Source organism: Salvelinus namaycush, chromosome 33 (assembly GCF_016432855.1).
Source record: "Salvelinus namaycush isolate Seneca chromosome 33, SaNama_1.0, whole genome shotgun sequence".
In the NCBI taxonomy this organism is placed as follows: domain Eukaryota; kingdom Metazoa; phylum Chordata; class Actinopteri; order Salmoniformes; family Salmonidae; genus Salvelinus; species Salvelinus namaycush.
The window spans coordinates 27,283,220-27,306,163 of NC_052339.1; the positions used below are offsets into that span (position 1 = coordinate 27,283,220).

At 46.5% G+C, this 22,944-nt stretch overlaps 1 protein-coding gene across 1 annotated transcript in view; it reads right to left on the bottom strand.

The window, feature by feature from the left end:
• The window catches only part of LOC120027893 (piezo-type mechanosensitive ion channel component 2-like), an 85,998-nt gene that overhangs the window by 42,381 nt on the left and 20,673 nt on the right, over positions 1-22,944 (bottom strand). The window contains exons 8-22 of the mRNA XM_038972990.1: positions 20,739-21,087; positions 19,428-19,627; positions 18,947-19,095; positions 18,538-18,711; positions 16,820-16,910; positions 14,785-14,788; positions 14,497-14,657; positions 10,221-10,397; positions 9,041-9,163; positions 8,413-8,613; positions 7,735-7,939; positions 7,426-7,527; positions 6,945-7,104; positions 5,244-5,487; positions 4,803-4,899 (exon numbers count right to left, since the gene is read on the bottom strand). Of these exons, the coding sequence (XP_038828918.1) occupies positions 4,803-4,899; positions 5,244-5,487; positions 6,945-7,104; positions 7,426-7,527; positions 7,735-7,939; positions 8,413-8,613; positions 9,041-9,163; positions 10,221-10,397; positions 14,497-14,657; positions 14,785-14,788; positions 16,820-16,910; positions 18,538-18,711; positions 18,947-19,095; positions 19,428-19,627; positions 20,739-21,087 (2,437 nt within the window). The remainder of the gene's footprint in view (positions 1-4,802; positions 4,900-5,243; positions 5,488-6,944; positions 7,105-7,425; positions 7,528-7,734; positions 7,940-8,412; positions 8,614-9,040; positions 9,164-10,220; positions 10,398-14,496; positions 14,658-14,784; positions 14,789-16,819; positions 16,911-18,537; positions 18,712-18,946; positions 19,096-19,427; positions 19,628-20,738; positions 21,088-22,944) is intronic.

The window sequence follows — 22,944 nt, forward strand, 5'->3', positions numbered from 1 at the left end:
CAGAGCTCATCAGTAAGCGGAGGGCTACTGGTGAGCGCTACTACTCCTGTCTCTCCATCAAGATCCTGTACTACCTTGTCGGTCCATCTACGCTGGACCGGTTCAGCTGCTTCCTGCAGTGCCTTGATAGACTCTGGGGCTGAGGGTTGTTTTATGGACGAAGCATGGGCTCGGAAACATGACATTCCTCTCAGACAGTTAGGGAAGCCCACGCCCATGTTCGCCTTAGATGGTAGTCTTCTCCCCAGTATCAGATGTGAGACACTACCTTTAACCCTCACAGTATCTGGTAACCACAGTGAGACCATTTCCTTTTTGATTTTTCGTTCACCTTTTACACCTGTTGTTTTGGGTCATCCCTGGCTAGTATGTCATAATCCTTCTATTGATTGGTCTAGTAATTCTATCCTATCCTGGAACGTTTCTTGTCATGTGAAGTGTTTAATGTCTGCTATCCCTCCTGTGTCTTCTGTCCCCTCTACTCAGGAGGAACCTGGTGATTTGACAGGAGTGCCGGAGGAATATCATGATCTGCGCACGGTCTTCAGTCGGTCCAGAGCCAGCTCCCTTCCTCCTCACCGGTCGTATGATTGTTGTATTGATCTCCTTCCGGGGACCACTCCCCCTCGGGGTAGACTATACTCTCTGTCGGCTCCCGAACGTAAGGCTCTCGAGGATTATCTGTCTGTTTCTCTCAACGCCGGTACCGTGGTGCCTTCTTCCTCTCCCGCCGGAGCGGGATTTTTCTTTGTTAAGAAGAAGGACGGTACTCTGCGCCCCTGCGTGGATTATCGAGGGCTGAATGACATAACGGTTAAGAATCGTTATCCGCTTCCCCTTATGTCGTCAGCCTTCGAGATTTTGCAGGGAGCCAGGTTCTTTACTAAGTTGGACCTTCGTAACGCTTACCATCTCGTACGCATCAGAGAGGGGGACGAGTGGAAAACGGCGTTTAACACTCCGTTAGGGCATTTTGAATACCGGGTTCTGCCGTTCGGTCTCGCTAATGCTCCAGCTGTCTTTCAGGCATTAGTTAATGATGTACTGAGAGACATGCTGAACATTTTTGTTTTCGTTTACCTTGACGATATCCTGATTTTTTTCACCGTCACTCGAGATTCATGTTCAGCACGTTCGACGTGTACTCCAGCGCCTTTTAGAGTATTGTCTCTACGTGAAGGCTGAGAAGTGCGCCTTTCATGTCTCCTCTGTCACATTTCTCGGTTCTGTTATTTCCGCTGAAGGCATTCAGATGGATCCCGCTAAGGTCCAGGCAGTCAGCGATTGGCCCGTTCCTAAGTCACGTGTCGAGTTGCAGCGCTTTCTTGGTTTCGCTAATTTCTATCGGCGTTTCATTCGTAATTTCGGTCAAGTGGCTGCCCCTCTCACAGCTCTGACTTCTGTCAAGACTTGCTTTAAGTGGTCCGGTTCCGCCCAGGGAGCTTTTGATCTCCTCAAGAAGCGTTTTACATCCGCCCCTATCCTTGTTACTCCTGACGTCACTAAACAATTCATTGTCGAGGTTGACGCTTCAGAGGTGGGCGTGGGAGCCATTCTGTCTCAGCGCTTCCAGTCTGACGATAAGGTCCATCCTTGCGCTTACTTTTCTCATCGCCTGTCGCCATCGGAACGCAACTATGATGTGGGTAACCGCGAACTGCTCGCCATCCGCTTAGCCATAGGCGAATGGCGACAGTGGTTGGAGGGGGCGACCGTTCCTTTTGTCGTTTGGACTGACCATAAGAACCTTGAGTACATCCGTTCTGCCAAACGACTTAATGCACGTCAGGCTCGTTGGGCGTTGTTTTTCGCTCGTTTCGAGTTCGTGATTTCCTATCGTCCGGGAAATAAGAACACCAAGCCTGATGCCTTATCCCGTCTCTTTAGTTCTTCTGTGGCTTCTACCGACCCCGAGGGGATTCTCCCTGAAGGGCGTGTTGTCGGGTTGACTGTCTGGGGAATTGAGAGACAGGTAAAGCAAGCACTCACTCACACTGCGTCGCCGCGCGCTTGTCCTAGTAACCTTCTGTTCGTTCCTGTCTCTACTCGTCTGGCTGTTCTTCAGTGGGCTCACTCTGCCAAGTTAGCTGGCCATCCCGGCGTTCGGGGTACGCTTGCTTCTATTCGCCAGCGGTTTTGGTGGCCTACTCAGGAGCGGGACACGCGCCGTTTCGTGGCTGCTTGTTCGGACTGCGCGCAGACTAAGTCAGGTAACTCTCCTCCTGCCGGTCGTCTCAGACCGCTTCCCATTCCTTCTCGACCATGGTCTCACATCGCCTTAGACTTTATTACCGGTCTGCCTTCGTCTGCGGGGAAGACTGTGATTCTTACGGTTATCGATAGGTTCTCTAAGGCGGCACATTTCATTCCCCTCGCTAAGCTTCCTTCCGCTAAGGAGACGGCACAAATCATCATTGAGAATGTGTTCAGAATTCATGGCCTCCCGTTAGACGCCGTTTCAGACAGAGGTCCGCAATTCACGTCACAGTTTTGGAGGGAGTTCTGTCGTTTGATTGGTGCTTCTGTCAGTCTCTCTTCCGGGTTTCATCCCCAGTCTAACGGTCAAGCAGAAAGGGCCAATCAGTCGATTGGTCGCATATTACGCAGCCTTTCGTTTCGAAACCCTGCGTCTTGGGCAGAACAGCTCCCCTGGGCTGAGTACGCTCACAACTCGCTTCCTTCGTCTGCTACCGGGCTATCTCCGTTTCAGAGTAGTCTTGGGTACCAGCCTCCTCTGTTCTCGTCCCAGCTCGCCGAGTCCAGCGTTCCCTCCGCTCAGGCTTTTGTCCAACGTTGTGAGCGCACCTGGAGGAGGGTCAGGTCTGCACTTTGCCGTTACAGGGCGCAGACTGTGAGAGCCGCCAATAGACGTAGGATTAGGAGTCCTAGGTATTGTCGCGGTCAGAGAGTGTGGCTTTCCACTCGTAACCTTCCCCTTACGACAGCTTCTCGCAAGTTGACTCCGCGGTTCATTGGTCCGTTCCGTGTCTCTCAGGTCGTCAATCCTGTCGCTGTGCGACTGCTTCTTCCGCGACATCTTCGTCGCGTCCACCCTGTCTTCCATGTCTCTTGTGTCAAGCCTTTTCTTCGCGCCCCCGTTCGTCTTCCCTCCCCCCCCCCCGTCCTTGTCGAGGGCGCTCCTATTTACAAGGTACGAAAGATCATGGACATGCGTTCTCGGGGACGTGGTCACCAGTACTTAGTGGATTGGGAGGGTTACGGTCCTGAGGAGAGGAGTTGGGTTCCATCTCGGGACGTGCTGGACCGTTCGTTGATTGATGGTTTCCTTCGTTGCCGCCAGGGTTCCTCCTCGAGTGCGCCAGGAGGCGCTCGGTGAGTGGGGGGGTACTGTCATGTTTTGTCTTTGATCTTCATGTCTTGTCCCTGTGCTTCCCTCTGCTGGTCTTATTAGGTTCTTTCCCTCTTTCTCTCTCTATCGTTCCGTTCCTGCTCCCAGCTGTTTCTCATTCTCCTAACGACCTTATTTACTCTTTCACACCTGTCCCCTATTTTGCCCTCTGATTAGAGTCCCTATTTCTCCCTCTGTTTTCCGCTTCTGCCTGGTCGGATTCTTGTTTGATGTTTGCTGTTCCTGTGTCCTTGTTCCGCCCTGTCGTGTTCTTTGCCTTCTTCAGATGCTGCGTGTGAGCAGGTGTCTATGTCAGCTACGGCCAGTGCCTTCCTGAAGCGACCTGCAGTCTGTGGTCGCGTCTCCAGTCGTTCCTCTCTATTGACGAGAGGATTTGACCATTGATAATATCCAGGAGAATCATTATTTGTTTATTACTGGAATAAAGACTCTGTTACTATTACGTCGCTTTTGGGTCCTCATTCATCAGCATAACAAGAATAGTCTTTTATAGTGGTGGTAGGGTCACTTACGTTTAGAATAGTCTTTTATAGTGGTGGTAGGGTCACTTACGTTTAGAATAGTCTTTTATAGTGGTGGTAGGGTCACTTACGTTTAGAATAGTCTTTTATAGTGGTGGTAGGGTCACATACGTTTAGAATAGTCTTTTATAGTGGTGGTAGGGTCACTTACGTTTAGAATAGTCTTTTATAGTGGTGGTAGGGTCACTTACGTTTAGAATAGTCTTTTATAGTGGTGGTAGGGTCACTTACGTTTAGAATAGCCTTTTATAGTGGTGGTAGGGTCACTTACGTTTAGAATAGCCTTTTATAGTGGTGGTAGGGTCACTTACGTTTAGAATAGCCTTTTATAGTGGTGGTAGGGTCACTTACGTTTAGAATAGCCTTTTATAGTGGTGGTAGGGTCACTTACGTTTAGAATAGCCTTTTATAGTGGTGGTAGGGTCACTTACGTTTAGAATAGCCTTTTATAGTGGTGGTAGGGTCACTTACGTTTAGAATAGCCTTTTATAGTGGTGGTAGGGTCACTTACGTTTAGAATAGCCTTTTATAGTGGTGGTAGGGTCACTTACGTTTAGAATAGTCTTTTATAGTGGTGGTAGGGTCACTTACGTTTAGAATAGTCTTTTATAGTGGTGGTAGGGTCACTTACGTTTAGAATAGTCTTTTATAGTGGTGGTAGGGTCACTTACGTTTAGAATAGTCTTTTATAGTGGTGGTAGGGTCACTTACGTTTAGAATAGTCTTTTATAGTGGTGGTAGGGTCACTTACGTTTAGAATAGTCTTTTATAGTGGTGGTAGGGTCACTTACGTTTAGAATAGTCTTTTATAGTGGTGGTAGGGTCACTTACGTTTAGAATAGTCTTTTATAGTGGTGGTAGGGTCACTTACGTTTAGAATAGTCTTTTATAGTGGTGGTAGGGTCACTTACGTTTAGAATAGCCTTTTATAGTGCAGGCCAGGCTGAACAGCTGTATGAGCCAACAGTGATTGGTGACCAGGGACTTTATGTATCCACAGGCCAGTATCTGAGGACCGCGAGGACAAACCACAGTCAGCTAAAACATGACACAGCAGCAAACAATCACACCACTATATGTACTGTATACTGTTGTTGCAGAATTAAAAAGAACATATTACATTGAATCTCTATGGCTGCTGCAGATCGCTTGTTTCAGCACTATTGGTTCGTTTTTTAATTTTAAATAATGGACTGAATTTCTATCTATGCCTCCCACCTATCACTGAATCCAACATCTTACTTCAACCTTTGTTGCCAAGATGTCCCCCCAACTAATCTCAAATTCAGTTTGCCGAATTCTGACTGTACCCAGTATTCAACAACACCGTAGCCAGTGTCATCGACACTTACCGAGAGGATGTTCTTCATGGTGATAACAAACACGTTGTAGGCGATCAGGAAGTCCCAATAGTGCAGGATGCTTTTGATTGGCTTGAGCAGCAGGTCACCCCCAAAGAGCAGGAAGTAAAAGCAGGCCACCAGGTAGCCCATACAGAAGATGGAGATGCGCGTGGTGCCCGTGATGAAGATGATGGTGAGCACGAACCAGAAGAGGTAGCTGAACATGATCACCTTCAGCATGTCCAGGTAGGATCTGGGGGAGGGGAATTCATTAGTACCCTTGACCTGCAGTCAAATGACCTAGTGGCCTCCTGGGTGGAATGTTATTATTATTTCTCAGAATTTAATAATTAATAAACATTATTTTAAAAACCTGCCGAAAATCTGGAGTTTCTATGTCAAACAGTTTAGTTATATTTCAGTCTTCTGTGATGTATATAAAGTGCAATATTGGGATGCAAACTCAAAATGTAATACATTTCAACTCTATATCTGACATGCTACAGCCATCTTCTTTGTTTAAGCCCATAACCATGTGTGTGAGGTGTATACTTTTGTTTCAAAGTAGATTTGTTCTTTGGATTCTGTTGTGGAATTTGACCTCAGGTTTTAAACCTGAGTATGTTGAGAGCCTACCGTTGCCGTATACAGTAGCAAAGCTAACGTTCAACAAAAAAAAGTATTCTGTAATAGTAAACGCTTTCTGATATCCACACAGAGATGAGCCCAAGTGATGAGCAGAGCTACGCTGTGTACTTTAGGATTCTACAACCCAATATTCAACTTTTCATTCAATATTTCAATATTGTTGACTTCACTGACACATCATCACCACCTCACATTGTTTTTACCTGCAGATGTACAGTATGTATGTGAACTGGAGGAGCAGTGGTGTCATCGAGGCTTCGGAGCACATTGACAGATGGGTCTGGGGGGGGGTCGTTTCAGATACAACTTTGTGCTGACAGGTTCAAAGAGCCAGCTGTCACGGGGTTAAAGGCCACTAGTGTCAGAACGGTTCCCCTTGTTTCAGGAAGACTATTGAGTTACAGGAACATGGAAAGCCATGTTTGAGTCGCTCACAGGACACGGTTGAAGGCTTGGGTGGAGTGATTTTGTTTTACATAGTTGAGTTATCTGATACCAGGAAAGTGTGCGGTAGAGAGCTGTGAGAGCGGTGGGAAAACACAGGTGTTTGGCAATGTGTTATCTGTGCTCCACTTTGAGATGGGCTATCCGATCGCTCATTTAACTCATCTCACGTCAAAACAATTGGATAGTTACAGGAGGAGTAACCCAAGGAATGTGTCTAAAGTGACTCTTTAATATGTACTTTGGAGAGAGACACAGAGACAGAGAGAGAGAGAGACAGAGAGACACAGAGACAGAGAGAGAGACACAGAGAGAGAGAGAGACAGAGAGATACAGACAGAGAGAGAGAGAGACACAGAGAGAGACATAGAGACAGAGAGAGAGAGAGAGAGAGAGAGAGAGAGAGAGAGAGACAGTGGAATGATTTGACCTGAATGTCATGTAGTAGAAGGTAGTTCACCAAATGACTCTTGCCTGATGACTAACCTTGTCTAAGATCGAACGACTCATATTGTCTCTCTGTGAAAAACACAGGCACTTTAACACATAGGGATAACTCGTTCTCGAGTAACAGGTTTTGAATCCTGATCAGACACAGCCTGTGAACCAGCCCCTTACCTGCAGTGTATGAAGTCTGGGACGGGGTTGTGTTGACTGAAGGAGGCGGCGTCCCTGCAGATCTCCGTGTTGTCACCGGCCAGGAGGCGCACGGCTTCCTCGTTCTCCTCCTCAAACACCTGTCTCTGCAGTGAGGCACACAGCAGCAGCATGAAGTCATCTACAGAAGACAGGAGAGGAAAGGAGGAGGAGGAGCAAGAGGAGGAGGAGGTGGAGAAGGCGAAGGAAGAGGAGGAAGAAGGCGAGGAAGATGAGGAGGAGGAGCAGAGAACCCCGTCCCAATCCTAGTCCCAATCCCAGTCCCAGTCCCAATTCCAGTCCCAATCCCATTCCCAGTCCCAATCCCAGTCCCAATTCCAGCCCTAGTCCCAATCCCAGTCCCAATCCCAGTCCCAATCCTAGTCCCAATCCCAGTCCCAATCCCAATCCCAGTCCCAGTCCCAATCTTAATGGCAAATGCTCAGTCCATGGTTGTACTCACAGAGCAGGAACATTGGGTTGGGCTTGGTGTGGAAGTCAGGGAAGTACAGCCACTTGATGACATTGGAGTCTGTGGAGGACGAGGGGAACCTCCATGGGTAGTCTGGGAGGAGGAGTTTAGTAAGTTTTCTCCTTCATAGACGATATTGACTCATGACACATACAACAACTCTGATTTATAATGTATAAAACATGATCATTACGCAGTGATGAAATGATGACCTCTGTCTTGAGTACTGAAATACCAAGGGGTGACATGTAGACAAAACAAAATGTCTGCAGCAGGGGAGCCTCGGATTGGTCCACCCACCTTTGCAGGCGGCCGGGGGGACGCCAATGCAGACAAAGTACTGGAAGGTGAGCATGCAGGCCAGGAAGCAACAGTACTTGGGCCAGGTGTCAGCGATGGCCTTCCGGCGCCGCTGGTAGATGACTGCGATCAGGCCGAAAGCGTGGAGCATGGCGTAGAAGTCCATCCTCTGGCCAATCACGTTCACCGCCAACAGTAAGCATGTCTGACGATGCAATGATAATGTTTAGGAACATTTTTACTCAAGAGACTTTATATTGGGTTTACAGATGTAGGATCTTAGTTTGTGCCAGTTTGCTACAACAGGACAATTATCCTGCAGCAACAGGAAATGATCCTGCAGCAACAGGAAATGATCCTGCAGCAACAGGAAATGATCCTGCTACAACAGAAAATGTGAATTATTATGTTGATTATAATTAATGGACATTTTTTAGGGGTTGATACATTTTTCATTTTAAACCTCAAATACACAACAAGTTTTATATTTCCTGGGTTCAGAAGTAGGTGTTATGGCTCAGTCGTAATTCCATACAATGTAGGTGACTCAACAATTACTTTGTCGTCCATGAAAGGTATTTCAAAACAGAGATATAGTGGTAAATATTCCAACTATCACACAAGTAAAAAACATAATCAGAGTGTATTTGCGAACTCAACAGTGACATGACATCATACCTCCAGGCCGAACTTGTAGAAGAAGTAGTTGATGAAGTACTTGGCACCGTTGACGATGCTGTCGTCGAGGTGTTGCCGGGTGATATCGTGGAAGATGGTTCTGGTGACGGGCGTGGTGAGGTTGTTCCTCATGCGGTACAGGTCCTGGTGGCGGTAGATGGTCACCTCGAACACCAGCAGGGCCAGAATCAACAGGTTGTTCTGGATGGAGATGGACATTGGACAGATAAATGGGTCAGGGTTGAAATGACAGTGTATATATTCATGATTTAAACATGGGAACCACCATGAAAAACATTGATCCAACCAAAGAAATCCTATTCAATTACTAATTTCAAAATGTCTAACTCGTAATTCTATGGGTCCAACCAACTGTTTTCAGGCCGTCTCCAAGGATGAAGTGTAATATGAGCACTACAAAGGGCAGTTAGGGAGATGATACCAGTGTATAATATAACACGGTTACAGTAGTTTCAGTTATATGTGAGGGAGACAGGTTGCGTATGTATGTGTGTGTGTGTGTGTGTCTGCGTGGGTGTGTATTTGTGTGCGTGCGCACGCTGCATATGTGCCTATGTGTGTGTGTGTGTGTGTAGTCAGGTTCCCAGGGCATCTCTCCTCCACTCACCCTCAGGTTCTCCAGTAGGGGGGAGAACTTGCGGAGACCCACCCAGTTGGCTGGGTCCACAGGGGCGCTGTAGAGCAGGGAGTGAGCCATCTCACTCCTCTGGTTATCCGTGTAGTTCACAGGCTACAGACGAGAGGACAGGAGTGTCATTAACGTCCTGAACCAGTACAGGCTAGCACAACACAGGCAAGGAGCATAATGATACATCGAGATAAATAGAGAAACATAGAGATAAATAGAGAAACATAGAGATAAATAGAGATACATAGAGATAAATAGAGAAACATAGAGATAAATAGAGAAACATAGAGAAACATAGAGATAAATAGAGATACATAGAGATAAATAGAGAAACATAGAGATAAATAGAGAAACATAGAGATAAATAGAGATACATAGAGATAAATAGAGAAACATAGAGATAAATAGAGAAACATAGAGATAAATAGAGAAACATAGAGATAAATAGAGAAACATAGAGATAAATAGAGATACATAGAGATAAATATATATACATAGAGATAAATAGAGATACATAGAGATAAATAGAAAAACATAGAGATAAATAGAGAAACATAGAGATAAATAGAGAAACATAGAGATAAATAGAGAAACATAGAGATAAATAGAGATACATAGAGATAAATAGAGATAAATATAGATAAATAGAGATACATAGAGATAAATAGAGAAACATAGAGATAAATAGAGATACATAGAGATAAATAGAGATACATAGAGATAAATAGAGATACATAGAGATAAATACAGATACATAGAGATAAATAGAGATACATAGAGATAAATAGAACAGGAACATATAGGAAAGAAAATATTGGGAAGTGGAACATAATGTACATACAGCACCCCCCCACTCCACAAACACACTAACACACACCCCCTGTCCACCACCCCAACACTCCCTTAACATAATGTACATACAGCCCCCCCCCACTCCACAAACACACTAACACACCCCCCCCTGTCCACCACCCCAACACTCCCTGAACATAATGTACATACAGCCCCCCCCACTCCACAAACACACTAACACACACCCCCCTGTCCACCACCCCAACACTCCCTGAACATAATGTACATACAGCACCCCCCCCCCCCCCCCACTCCACAGACACACACCCTCTTTCCACCACCCGACACTCCCTGGGCTGCTACCCACCATGGTGCAGTTCTTCGAGTACGTAGAGGGGTTTATAGAGGTGAGTTGGTAGAGCATCTTGCAGACGATGATGACACAGGTCCAGACGGTACAGACGCTGGAGGCCAGGGGCCTGAACTGACCGAAGGGCAGGGCGAACGCCCAACTCACCAGGAACACGTAGTTGAACAGAGACACCTGGAGAAAACAGGACAGAAGAGACACCTTCACTTCCTGGACGTTCTTGTTAATTTGCTAATTTAGTTGGGCCTCAATATTGGCAAAGGGTTGTAATTACTAGGCTATATTCATTTACTTTAGGCCCGCAATTTGTATTTTTTAAATGTATTATATAGGCTACATGTGACTGTATGGTGTGTGCGTTCGGGCACGTGCATATGATTGCAATAGCAATAATGCTCAGGAAAATTTAAAAGATTAGGTTATTAGGGCGGTAGGTAGCCTAGTGGTTAGAGAGTTGGGCCAGTAACCGAAAGGTTGCTGGATCGAATCCATGAGCTGACATGGTAAAAATCTGTCGTTCTGCCGCTGAGCAAGGCAGTTAACCCACTGTTCCCTGGGCACCGTGGATGTTGATTAAAGCAGCACCCCCACACCTCTATGTTTCAGAGGGGTAGGGTTAAACGTGGCAGACACATTTCAGTTGTACAACTGACTAGGTTTCCCCCATATTCATTTTTCATCCATAGATCTATGTTAATTCCCCTTAATTCAACATAGGACACTGTGCTAACTAACCTCCAAACGAGCTTCAATGCCATACAACACTCCTTCCGTGGCCTCCAACTGCTCTTAAACGCTAGTAAAACCAAATGCATGCTTTCAACCGTTCGCTGCCCACACCCGCCCGCCCGACTAGCATCACCACCCTGGACGGTTCCGACCTAGAACATGTGGACAATTATAAATACCTAGGTGTCTGGTTAGACTGTAAACTCTCCTTCCAGACTCATATTAAACATCTCCAATCCAAAATCAAATCTAGAATCGGCTTTCTATTTCGCAACAAAGCCTCCTTCACTCACGCCGTCAAACTTACCCTTGTAAAACTGACTATCCTACCGATCCTCGACTTCGGCGATGTCATCTACAAAATAGCTTCCAATACTCTACTCAGCAAACTGGATGCAGTCTATCACAGTGACATCCGTTTTTTTTTACCAAATCACCTTATACCACCCACCACTGCGACCTGTATGCTCTAGTCGGCTGGCCCTCGCTAAATATTCGTCGCCAGACCCACTGGCTCCAGGTCATCTATAAGTCTTTGCTAGGTAAAGCTCCGCCTTATCTCAGTTCACTAGTCACGATAGCAACACCCACCCGTAGCACACATTCCAGCAGGTATATCTCACTGATCATCCCCAAAGCCAACACCTCATTTGGCCGCCTTTCCTTCCACACGTCTTCCGGGTGGCGCAGTGGTCTAGGGCACTGCATCGCAGTGCTAGCTGCGCCACCAGAGTCTCTGGGTTCGGCTTGGACGGTTACTGAACTTCTCATATTTTTGCTTGGTAAAAAACAACCCTTTTTTTACATGCTTTGTTTGCTCTACATTGAGTTTGGCCTCAGCACAAGCTAGTGAATTCCAGTTCGCCTGGGTTGGTTGTTGTTTATGAAAAAGTTCAAAATGCTTTACTTCAGCCTCCAGTTTTTCCATATTTTCCATTCTAATCTTCTTGATCAGAGGCGCTTGGAAAATGATATAACCCCTAATGGTTGTTTTAGCAGCATCCCAGATAGTTGCAGCTGAGACAAGAGAGAGTTGATTGTCGAGCCTGTAATGTGATCATTTATCTTTTATCACAGAGCAGAATCCTTCATTGTTAAGCAGAGACGTATTAAGTCTCCAATATCTTGTTTTGGGGATTTTTGTTGCCAATTTCGATATCTATATACACTGGGGCATGGTCAGAAATGACTATATATACAATAGCACATGACTGGACAACATGCATGTAAGTAGAAGGCATAAAATAATTGTCCAATCTAGATGATGAATTATGGGTTCTAGGGTAGAAGGTATAGTCTCTAACATTAGGATTTAGCGCTCTCCATACGTCTACTAAACCAGATTAATAACAAGCGCTTCTGAGAGCATTTGAGGCTCTATGATTCCAGACTGGAGCAGTTGATGATTTATCCAATTTACCCAAAGTACAATTAAATTCTCCTGAAATAAACCCTTGCAGTGTTGATTAAATAATATAATCATGTCACTTACGTTTGTAGCTTCACGGTTGTTTCGTTTTGTTATAAGTGTTCGTTTTGTGTTTCACTCGTCTCAAATAAAAGAGATGTATTTTTCACACGCTGCGCCTTGGTCCACTCATTATCCTCAAGACGATCGTGACAATCATCTTGCCCACTATATCAGATGAGCGTAGAATTAGACTAAATGCTTCCTTTACTCCTGAAGAGGTTTGGGAAACTATTAAGGCAATGCCTTCTGGCAAGGCACCCGGCCTAGACGGCTACTCTGCAGAGTTCTACAAGAAGGCCTGAGATATGCCCCATCTTCATGCCTGCTCTAAATGATATGTTTGAAAGAGACATCATACCAGAGTCCTGGAAAACTGCATCCATTAGTCTGATACTAAAAATGGACAAAACCCCCATGAAACTGCTCTTCGTTTAGACCTATCAGTTTGCTAGGAGTTGATGTTAAAATAGTCACTAAGACACTTGCCCGCTGGTAGGAGGCCCTACTTCCAGACCTCATTAAAATACTTGGGCATATATACTACTCCAAATCTTCAAGACCTGTTCACTTCAAATAATATGCCTTTGCTCACAAAGATTAAACAGGACCTGGTTAACTGGTCTACCCTATCAGGATTAATGTCTTCAGGATGAATATCCTTTCTCGGCTAAATGATCCATTCCAAAATACCCCCCGCCATCTATCTCAGTCCATTTGCTGAAGGTACCGAGCTGTCTGTTTAAAATACTAGCACACAGCTCGGATCCCCACGCATACCCCACAAGACATGCCACCAGAGGTCTCTTCACAGTCCCCAAGTCCAGAACAGACTATGGGAGGTACACAGTACTATATAGAGCCATGACTCCGTGGAACTCAATTCCACATCAGGTAACTGATGACAGTAGTAGAATCAGATTTAAAAAGCAGGTAAAAATACACCTTATGGAACAGCGGGGACTGTGAAGTAACACACACACAGGCACAGACACATGCAGACAAACACATGATAACATATGATAACAGATGATAACACATGATAACAGATTTTGCGTTGTAGATATGTGGTAGTGGAGTATGGGCCTGGGGGTACACACTTACTGTGTTGTGAATTCTATAATGTATTGTATTGTATAATGTATTGTAATGTTTTTAAAATTGTATAACTGCCTTAATTTTGCCTGACCCCAGGAAGAGTAGCTACTGCCTTGCCTTGGCAGCAGCTAATGGGGATCCATAATAAATACAAATTGGAATGATATTCATTTACACATCCAGAAGAACTTGAGTAGATAATCAGCTCTTTCACTGAATGTCTATTTCCTCTACTTTGATTGTGACGTTCTGTTTGACCCTGACTCTGAACGTTTGTTCAATTCCCTTGTTTAGTTAGACAAAAAATGCATATTGTTATTATGGTCAACACCTGAAGTACTATCTGAGAGAATGTGGCTTTCTCAAGCTTCTGCTATTCTACCCCTAGAGAAACTTACCTTTGATTTACACCAGAAGTCTGATACATTTAGGTAAATCTGGTCTCCATTGTGGGCCTATGTAGAAAACCTCCCATAAATGACCCATATTATAATTGTGATGTTTTTCTTTTACGACTGCCTTTTTGTATAACGTTTTGCTGTATCCTTATTCATTTTATTGGACTTAGTCTGTGTTGTGCACTGTGTTTGGTAGTCTATGTAACCCCTGTTAAAAGAAAACATTCGAATAAAAAGATAATTACAAAAAAAAAAGGTTCTTCGACTGTCCCCATAGGAGAACCCTTTGAAGAACCCTTTTTGGTTCCAGGTAGAACCCTTTTGAGCTCCACGTAGAACCCTTTACACAGAGGGTTCTACATGGAATCCAAAAGAGTTCTACCTGGAACCAAACAGGGTTCTCCTATGGGGACAGCGGAAGAACCCTTTTGGAACCCTTTTTTCTGAGTGTATAATGGATTTTGGAAAGCATATTTTGAGGGAGGAGGAAAGTTGCCCGTTACATTGTAAAGACCATTTAGAGAGCACGTGAACAGTATTGTCCTTGCAATCTTGATGAGATGGTGGCTGAATAGGTCACCTCTTTGACTGAGACCCAGATGATGTAGGAGGAGACGATCTTGATGATGTGGAGCTCCAGGAGCCACCAGACGGTCAGCTGCAGCTGCTGGAAGTACTGCAGAAACTTGAGGAAGAGCACCGTGAGGCGGTCCACCACCAGATACCACTTACTCCTCAGGTCTGGGGAAGAGAGGGGGAGGAGAGGGGGGAGGGAGAGACAGAGAGAGTGAGAGAGAGTGAGAAAGCACTTTATGTTAATGAGTAGAAATGGAAACCTTGGACAATAAACCTTGGAGAAAACACTCACTAGCCTACAGTACACAGACAGGGATCCCAAGTGCAGAGCTGAGACAGTTTACCACTAGAGGGTGCTGTTCCATTTTGAATAGTGGTGGATGGGGGGACAACATCGACAGATACCTCAGCTCTCTTCATTCAGTATAATGTGCCATCTGACATGATGCTTTACAAACAAGTGATACTCTCATCTGACCTTGGAATATCCTCGTTCACAACCTTTTCACAATCAGAAGCAAACCTTGTCACATCCAACTGTCTGATAGCCAACAACAGTGTCAGTGTCTTCATGCATTTACATTTTAGTCATTTAGCAAACTGATTTACAGTGCATCTTCAGATACCTAGGTGGGACAACCACATATCACAGTCATAGTGGGTACATTCATCTTCAGATAGCTAGGTGGGACAACCACATATCACAGTCATAGTAGGTACAGCTATCAGCAGTCAGAGCAAGTAAGGGGGGGGGGAGTCAAGTGCGAGTGTTCGGGGTGAGGAGGTGGTGCCGGAGGGGGGGGGGGGGGGGGGGGATGGGGTGCTGTGGGATTATTTAAGATATTCTTTGAAGCGGTAGGATTTCAGATGTTTCCAGACAATGGGCAAGGACTCTGCTGTCCTAGCTTCAGGGGGAAGCTGGTTCCACCATTGGGGTGCCAGGACAGAGAAGAGCCTGGGCTGAGTTCCAGTAGTCTAGACGGGAGATGACAAGTGCCTGGATTAGGACCTGCGCCTCATCCTGTGTGATGTAGCGTTGTACTCATAACAGAAGGAGACAGAGAGAGAGATTACGTGGACACCTCTTCCTCTGACAGACACTGCGTTGTGTCTCTTCCATGTGTGATTTACTCCCCTTGTCTATATGTGACTGGGCTGAGGGGATTTCAGCACATTCTGGGCATGGTGACATTATGTCATCACGCACGCACAGCGCACACACAGATCACACACACACAAACACGCACAATACACCTAAAGCACACACACACACAGCACACCCAAACACATATTTTATTATTTCTTGTTGTTGTTGCATTTTCGAGAAGGAACCTGCAAGTAAGAATTTCATTGGACGATGTATGCCAATGTGTATCCTGTACATACGACTAATAAAACCAAAACTTGATATTCAAACTCATTCTTACTTCAGCAGGAAACAGATGTTGAACAGCCCGAGCATTGTTCTGTCAAGACACTGAGACAGCATCAGGGTTCAGACACACACAAACACACAGAAATCCCCTCAGCCTACACACGGTCAAACAGAGGAACGACTGTGGAGACAGTGTGTTGAGCAGCCTGTAGTCAGCATCAAATGAACACACCATTCACTGGGAAAAGACTACTAGAGAACTGGATGCATGCAGCCTGTAACTACAGTATGGGACTTCAACAACTGAAATCCTCCAAACTAACTATAGCTAGCAGCGTTGTGCATAAAGGACAGTGTAACAACCATGAGAACCTATGAGAAAATACCTCTGAGAAAGAGGTGTGTCCAGAGTACCATAATAGAATGATACATACTGGAGGAACACAGCCCTGGTTAAACACCAAGCTGGTTTTCTCATCCAACAATCTAGACACTTTCATTGTCCTTTGTTTACTGTCTTCTTCTCTCTCTCTCTCTCTCTGTGCCTGATTCCCCGTCGCTCCAATAAAGCCTTAGTGTAGTGGGATATGTCACAATCACGTCAAATCAATTATTTTATTATACTCCACCAAATACAAATACAACTACTCCAGATGACGGCTTCTATATTAGATTCATCAACTTTTATTGGCTGAAATATGATGAAGGAAGGTGCTTGCAAACCCACTGACATTTAATGCTTTTCATAAAAGGATAATTTGTTATCCCTGTGCATATGTGTCAGGTTCTCTGTCTAGGTACCTGACATCTCGTCGACCGAGGACTCCGCCTTGCTGCAGTGCTCCAGGGGTTCTTCATACCTCTTCTCCTCCTCCTCTTCCTCCTCCTCCTCCTCCTCATAACTTCTCTTCTTCTCCTCCTCCTCCTTCCCGTCTTCCTCTTCCAGCTGCACCTTCTCCCCAGCCTCCTCGTCTTTGGTGGTCACAGTGAGGGTGGGTTTGATGAGAGAGATATCTGCCAGACTGCCATCTAGGTGCACCAGCCTGGGAGTGGAGATAGAAATAGAATGACTAGAACAGACAAAGCTCCTAATAGTTGTCCCTCTAGTTCTATGGGAGGCACTGTCAGGCTGGGTCCCTGCAGTTATCAAGAGATAATTTGTTCTGTCTCCTTCCCTTCATGACCACTAGTCTCAAAGTGACAGGTTTAAAATAAAGAGAGACCAACCTGTCCATACAGCCACTTCTTCCTCATAACATGTGACAAGTACTGTACCCTACTATAAAAAGTATTCTAACTTATGGAGAAATTATTTAACATCTACTCGCAATCTCCCAAATCAAACTACGGAGTGGCTGCCGATCCGACTTTTCTGGACCCCTCTTCCTGACATCTAAAGGTCCCGAAGCATCTGCACATGTGCAGGATTTTCCACTTCACACACAGACTCTGTTCTACTTAGAGAGAACAGGCTACTCTGGCGATTGGTGGCCATTTAATATACATCAAAGCTGAATCAACGTCTGCAAGATCTCATAATGTTCTCAGTATTCTGGGGAACAGAACCGAGTACAACAACATATTATAAGGTTACTGTTACACCAAAAACACCACCTCATCTCTTACAAAGATTTTAGGATGATTGTGTAAATTTTTTCTCATGTGGCCGAAACTCAGCGAGCGCCACTAGGCAAAATATGTGCTTTGCATATCCCCATGAAACTGATTGAGATCAAGTGGTTGATATGCAGATGCTGCATGGACGTTTCACTGGTAAAACTTGAAGAATTATCGTTCACGATTGACAGGAAGCAATGTGAAGGGATGTTTTCTATGAGTAGAGGAGAGACGGTGTGTAAAGTAGAGAATCCCCACAGAAGCTTGGGACCCTGTCAGGAAAAGGGGTCCAGAAAAGTCAGCCATCAAAATATGCCTTCAATGAAAGAACATGTGATGAAATTGATTTAATGAACTCTTCCAACAGCACTTACACTGCACCTTTGGCAATGGTACATGTAATACACAGAACGTGGTTTCTGTAGTCAACAATGCTACATTCGTGCCTTGCATAACAACAACTAGTTAGCTAATGCTAAATCAGGCGCCCTAAAACTAATGGTACAACAGGTAAGGACAAAAGGATTAGACCCAAGCAGACAGAGAGAGGCGGCATTACAGTTCAACTACCAGCCAGTAGGGGCATGGGTAATGGATAGCCATGGTGGATTTCACCTCAATTAATTGCCGAACAGAGTATGGAAAGTTTTAATTCAATCAGAGGCTGCTAGAGACCAATACTAGACCTGCGTTTCCCAACCTTGTCTGTTCCAGGATTCCCAAATCACAGCCAAACAGTCCAGGACCACCATCCGTGGAGTCACATACGTTGTTTAAGATAAAATATCTTAGCGGTCACATTTAGTCCATTTTAGCAGTGAATGTAACAAATTAAAGGCCTATTATTAATATAAACAAAGTAATGTAAAATCTGTGAAAGAAAAACAGCGCTGATAATGATATTGAACCTTAAGTTAATTGAATAGATGGAATGACATGTTTTTTGGGGGGAAGAGTTTAGAATCCTGTGGGACTCAGGTGGGGAAAACGACCAATTGCATGAGCACTGCCAGAGAGACTTATTTTCCAGTGTGTGGTCCGCGTGACACTCACCTGGTGATCGTGCTCTTCTGTTTGTCGGCCACCGTCTTGATGTCAGTGAGCAGGAGGAAGCGCTGGTGGAAGTAGTGCAGGTGGAGGATGCAGACCAACAGGAAGGAGGTGGGGAGGAAGATCCTTGTGAACAGAGCCGGGACAGAGAACTTCTCCAGACCCAGGTCCTCCAGTCTACACAGGGAGAGACAGGAGGAGGAGGGCGGTTGACACGGAACGATGGTAAAGACACACACACACTCAGACACACACACAGACACACACACACACACACACACACACACACACACACACACACACACACACACACACACACACACACACACACACACACACACACACACACACACACACACACACACACACACACACACACTCTCTCTCTCTCTCTTCATATGTTTTTACTCACTTGTCCTTGCTCATGCCGGTCATGTTGAACCAGACGTGGATGGAGGAGTCAAACTGGAAGGTGTAGATCAGGATGAGGACCAGCATGGTGTACACCACCACAGACATCCAGAAGTACTTCAGCATGCTTCTCCACCACTCATAGTGCACCTGGCGATGGCCAGAGAGACAGGCTGTTACACAACTTTTACACCTACCTTCAGATCACCATCCACTACTACACTATGTGTAGTTTGATGGTTATAGATACTCATTTTACATTTACATTTACGCTCTTATCCAGAGCATAGTGCATATATTTCCGTACTTTTTCGTGCACTCCAGAAGTACAGAAATGGTGTATGTGGAGTGCACTTGATTTAGTTTCCCGGTAGTACGGAACCAAAGGAAGGTCCCAAAAGGTGCATCAGCCCTGGGCTAGATCAAAAACCTGCACAGAGCCACCCGGACAGGAAGGTACAGTAAGCCTACAGTAACAGCACCTGGTAGCAGGCCACACAGAAGAGGAGGAGCATCATGTAGATGATCTTGTACATGACGATGCGTCCCTCGAAGCTGACGAAGAAGAACATGCCGCCGCAGATATAGATCCAGTACTTGTTCAACATGGCCATGAGAGTGTTGCCTAGCACCTCCATCATCTCCCTGTGGCCACCGCTCTCATCCATCACCTCCTTGTCCTCTATAAGAAGCACATGGGAGGGAAGAGCTGAAGCAATGACATAGAAGATGACAACAACAACAACAACAACAGCAACAACAACAACAACAACAGCAACAACAAAAACAACAACAACAGCAACAACAACAGCAACAACAACAGCAACAACAAATACAACAACAACAGCAACAAAAGCAACAACAACAACAGCAACTACAGCAACAACAAAAGCAACAACAACAGCAACAACAAAAACAACAACAACAGCAACAACAACAGCAACAACAACAGCAACAACAAAAACAACAACAGCAACAACAACAGCAACAACAAAAACAACAACAACAGCAACAACAACAGCAACAACAACAGCAACAACAACAGCAACAACAACAACAGCAACAACAACAGCAACAACAACAGCAACAACAAAAACAACAACAACAACAACAACAGCAGCAACAAAAACAACAACAGCAACAACAACAGCAACAACAAAAACAACAACAACAACAACAACAGCAACAGCAACAACAAAAACAACAACAGCAACAACAACAACAACAACAACAGCAACAACAGCAGTGACAGAGGGATAAGCTAACACAACTAAGGCCAAAAACGGAGGTGATTAATGTCTTTCTTGACACCTGTGAGGTTACTTATAGAGCAGAATTCTAATTCAAGACATGTTTATATTTCATTTAAATAATGAATTAATGTCAATCGGAGATGTTTGTGAAAGTTTGCATTACACGTGTTCATCTGAAACTCATACTGTACATAAGGGATGGGCATCTTTGATGGGGGGGGCGGGCGGTCACAAAAAATCTGAACTCATCATAAGGGGCCACAGTGGCTCAAGGGTCTGCATACCCACATCCATACCCACACATGCAGTCAGAGCCCTAGCCTTTTGGCGGCCCTAATAACATTTTTGTTGGAACAGTAAGTTGAGACCACGGCCGAGTTCCCGAAATTGATCCGCGGGCCGTCAGTTGTCCATCCCTGCTGTACATACTCTCACCAGGAACTCTCAGTCAGACAGACAGACAGTCAGACAGACGGACAGAAGGACAGACAGATAGGCCGACAGACAGAGACTGACTGACAGACTCAGGAGCTGTCTTACCCTTCTTGTGGGCATGGATGACTCTGATGTCCGACAGCACCTCCTCTTCTCTCTGGCTCTCCTTCCTCTCTGTCAACGCTTGTCTCAGCAGCAGCCAGAAACTCAGCAGGCACAGCATCTTGGAGCCCAGTTCCCGGAAGGGCACCTCTTTCTTTAAGAAAAGCCCGGGCACGGGTTGGAGGAGCTCGAAGCTCCAGATATACTGTAGGATGATCAACAGGTTCCCATAGAACACCATGAAGGGGGAGGTGGTCATGGTGTACTGACGGCGGTCGCGCACCATCCACAGCGTGCAGGACCAGATGAGAAACACAAAGGTCAGCCAGCTGACATAAGTGATACTCCACGCCTGGGAGGGAAGGAAAGATGGGGAGGGAGAGATGGGGAGGAAGGGAGGGAGAGATGGGGAGGAAGGGGGGAGGGAGGGAGGGAGAGATGGGGAGGGAGGGGAGAGATGGGGAGGGAGGGAGAGAGAGAGATGGGGAGGGAGAGAAGGAAAGGTGGGGAGGGAGAGATGGAGAGGGAGGGAGGGAGGGAGGGAGGGAGGGAGGGAGGGAGGGAGAGAGATATGGGGAGGGAGGGGAGAGATGGGGAGGGAGGGAGGGAGAGATGGGGAGGAAGGGAGGGAGAGATGGGGAGGAAGGGAGAGATGGGAAGGGAGGGAGGGAGGGAGGGAGAGATGGGGAGGGACGAGGGAGATAGAGATGGGGAGGGAGATAGAGATGGGGAGGGAGGGAGAGAGAGATGGGGAGGGAGGAGGGAGAGGTTGGGAGGGAGGAGGGAGAGATGGGGAGGGAGGAGAGAGAGATGGGGAGGGATGGAGGGAGAGATGGGGAGAGAGAGATGGGGAGGGAGGGAGGGAGAGATGGGGAGGGATGAGGGAGAGATGGGGAGAAAGAGATGGGGAGGGAGAGATGGGGAGGGATGGAGGGGTGAGATGGGGAGGGAGGGAGAGATGGGAAGGGAGGGAGGGAGAGATGGGGAGGGACGAGGGAGAGATGGGGAGGGAGGAGAGAGAGATGGGGAGGGAGGGAGAGATGGGGAGGGAGGGAGGGAGAGATAGGGAGGGAGGGAGGGAGAGATGGGGAGGGAGGGAGGGCGAGATGGGGAGAGAGAGATGGGGAGGGAGGGAGGGAAAGATGGGGAGAGAGAGATGGGGAGGGAGGGAGAGATGGGCAGGGATGAGGGAGAGATGGGGAGAAAGAGATGGGGAGGGAGAGATGGGGAGGGATGGAGGGAGAGATGGGGAGAGAGAGATGGGGAGGGAGGAGGGAGAGATGGGGAGGGAGGAGGGAGAGATGGGGAGGGAGGAGGGAGAGATGGGGAGGGAGGAGGGAGAGATGGGGAGGGATGGAGGGCGAGATGGGGAGAGAGAGATGGGGAGGGAGGGAGGGAAAGATGGGGAGGGAGGAGGGAGAGATGGGGAGAGAGAGATGGGGAGGGAGGGAGGGAGGGAGGGAGGGAGGGAGGGAGGGAAAGATGGGGAGGGAGGAGGGAGAGAGAGTAAGAGAGAGAAAGCTAGATCATCAAGCCACTAATAATAAAGGTTAAGCATCACATATCATTGATTTCACTGGTGTTGCTAAAAGGAACCACTTTAGTGAGAGCAGTCACTGGCATAGCACGGCATAGCACGGCATAGCACAGCATAGCACGGCATAGCACAGCATAGCACGGCATAGCACAGCATAGCACGGCATAGCACAATATCCTTTAACCAACAGATCAAATGAAGTGACACTATTCTTAGATGTGTAAAACAGAGTGCAGGCCAGGGTTGTTTCTCAAGAGAGGACGGCCTTCCACCCATCCATCCCCACCACCTTTCTACCTACCAGTGACCTCAGCAGTGTTCTACTAACCAACCGCCCATGAAGAAAGAACACACATCTCTTCTTTGGTGTGATGCTTCAGTAGTATATGGTACACATCACCCAGGGCCAACAGGGGCTGGCTGCAAGCTGTCATCGCTAATGACTAAATTGGCCACTGGGACGCTGTGTGTGTGTGTGGATCCTGAAGACCTCGTCTGGGACTGAAAAGGCAGACTGTTCCTTACTCCTCCTCCTCTGACACACAAACAGCCAGCCAGCCAGCCAGCCAGCCAGCCAGCCAGCCAGCCAGCCAGCCAGCCAGCCAGCCAGCCAGCCAGCCAGCCAGACAGACAGACAGACAGACAGACAGACAGACAGACAGACAGACAGAC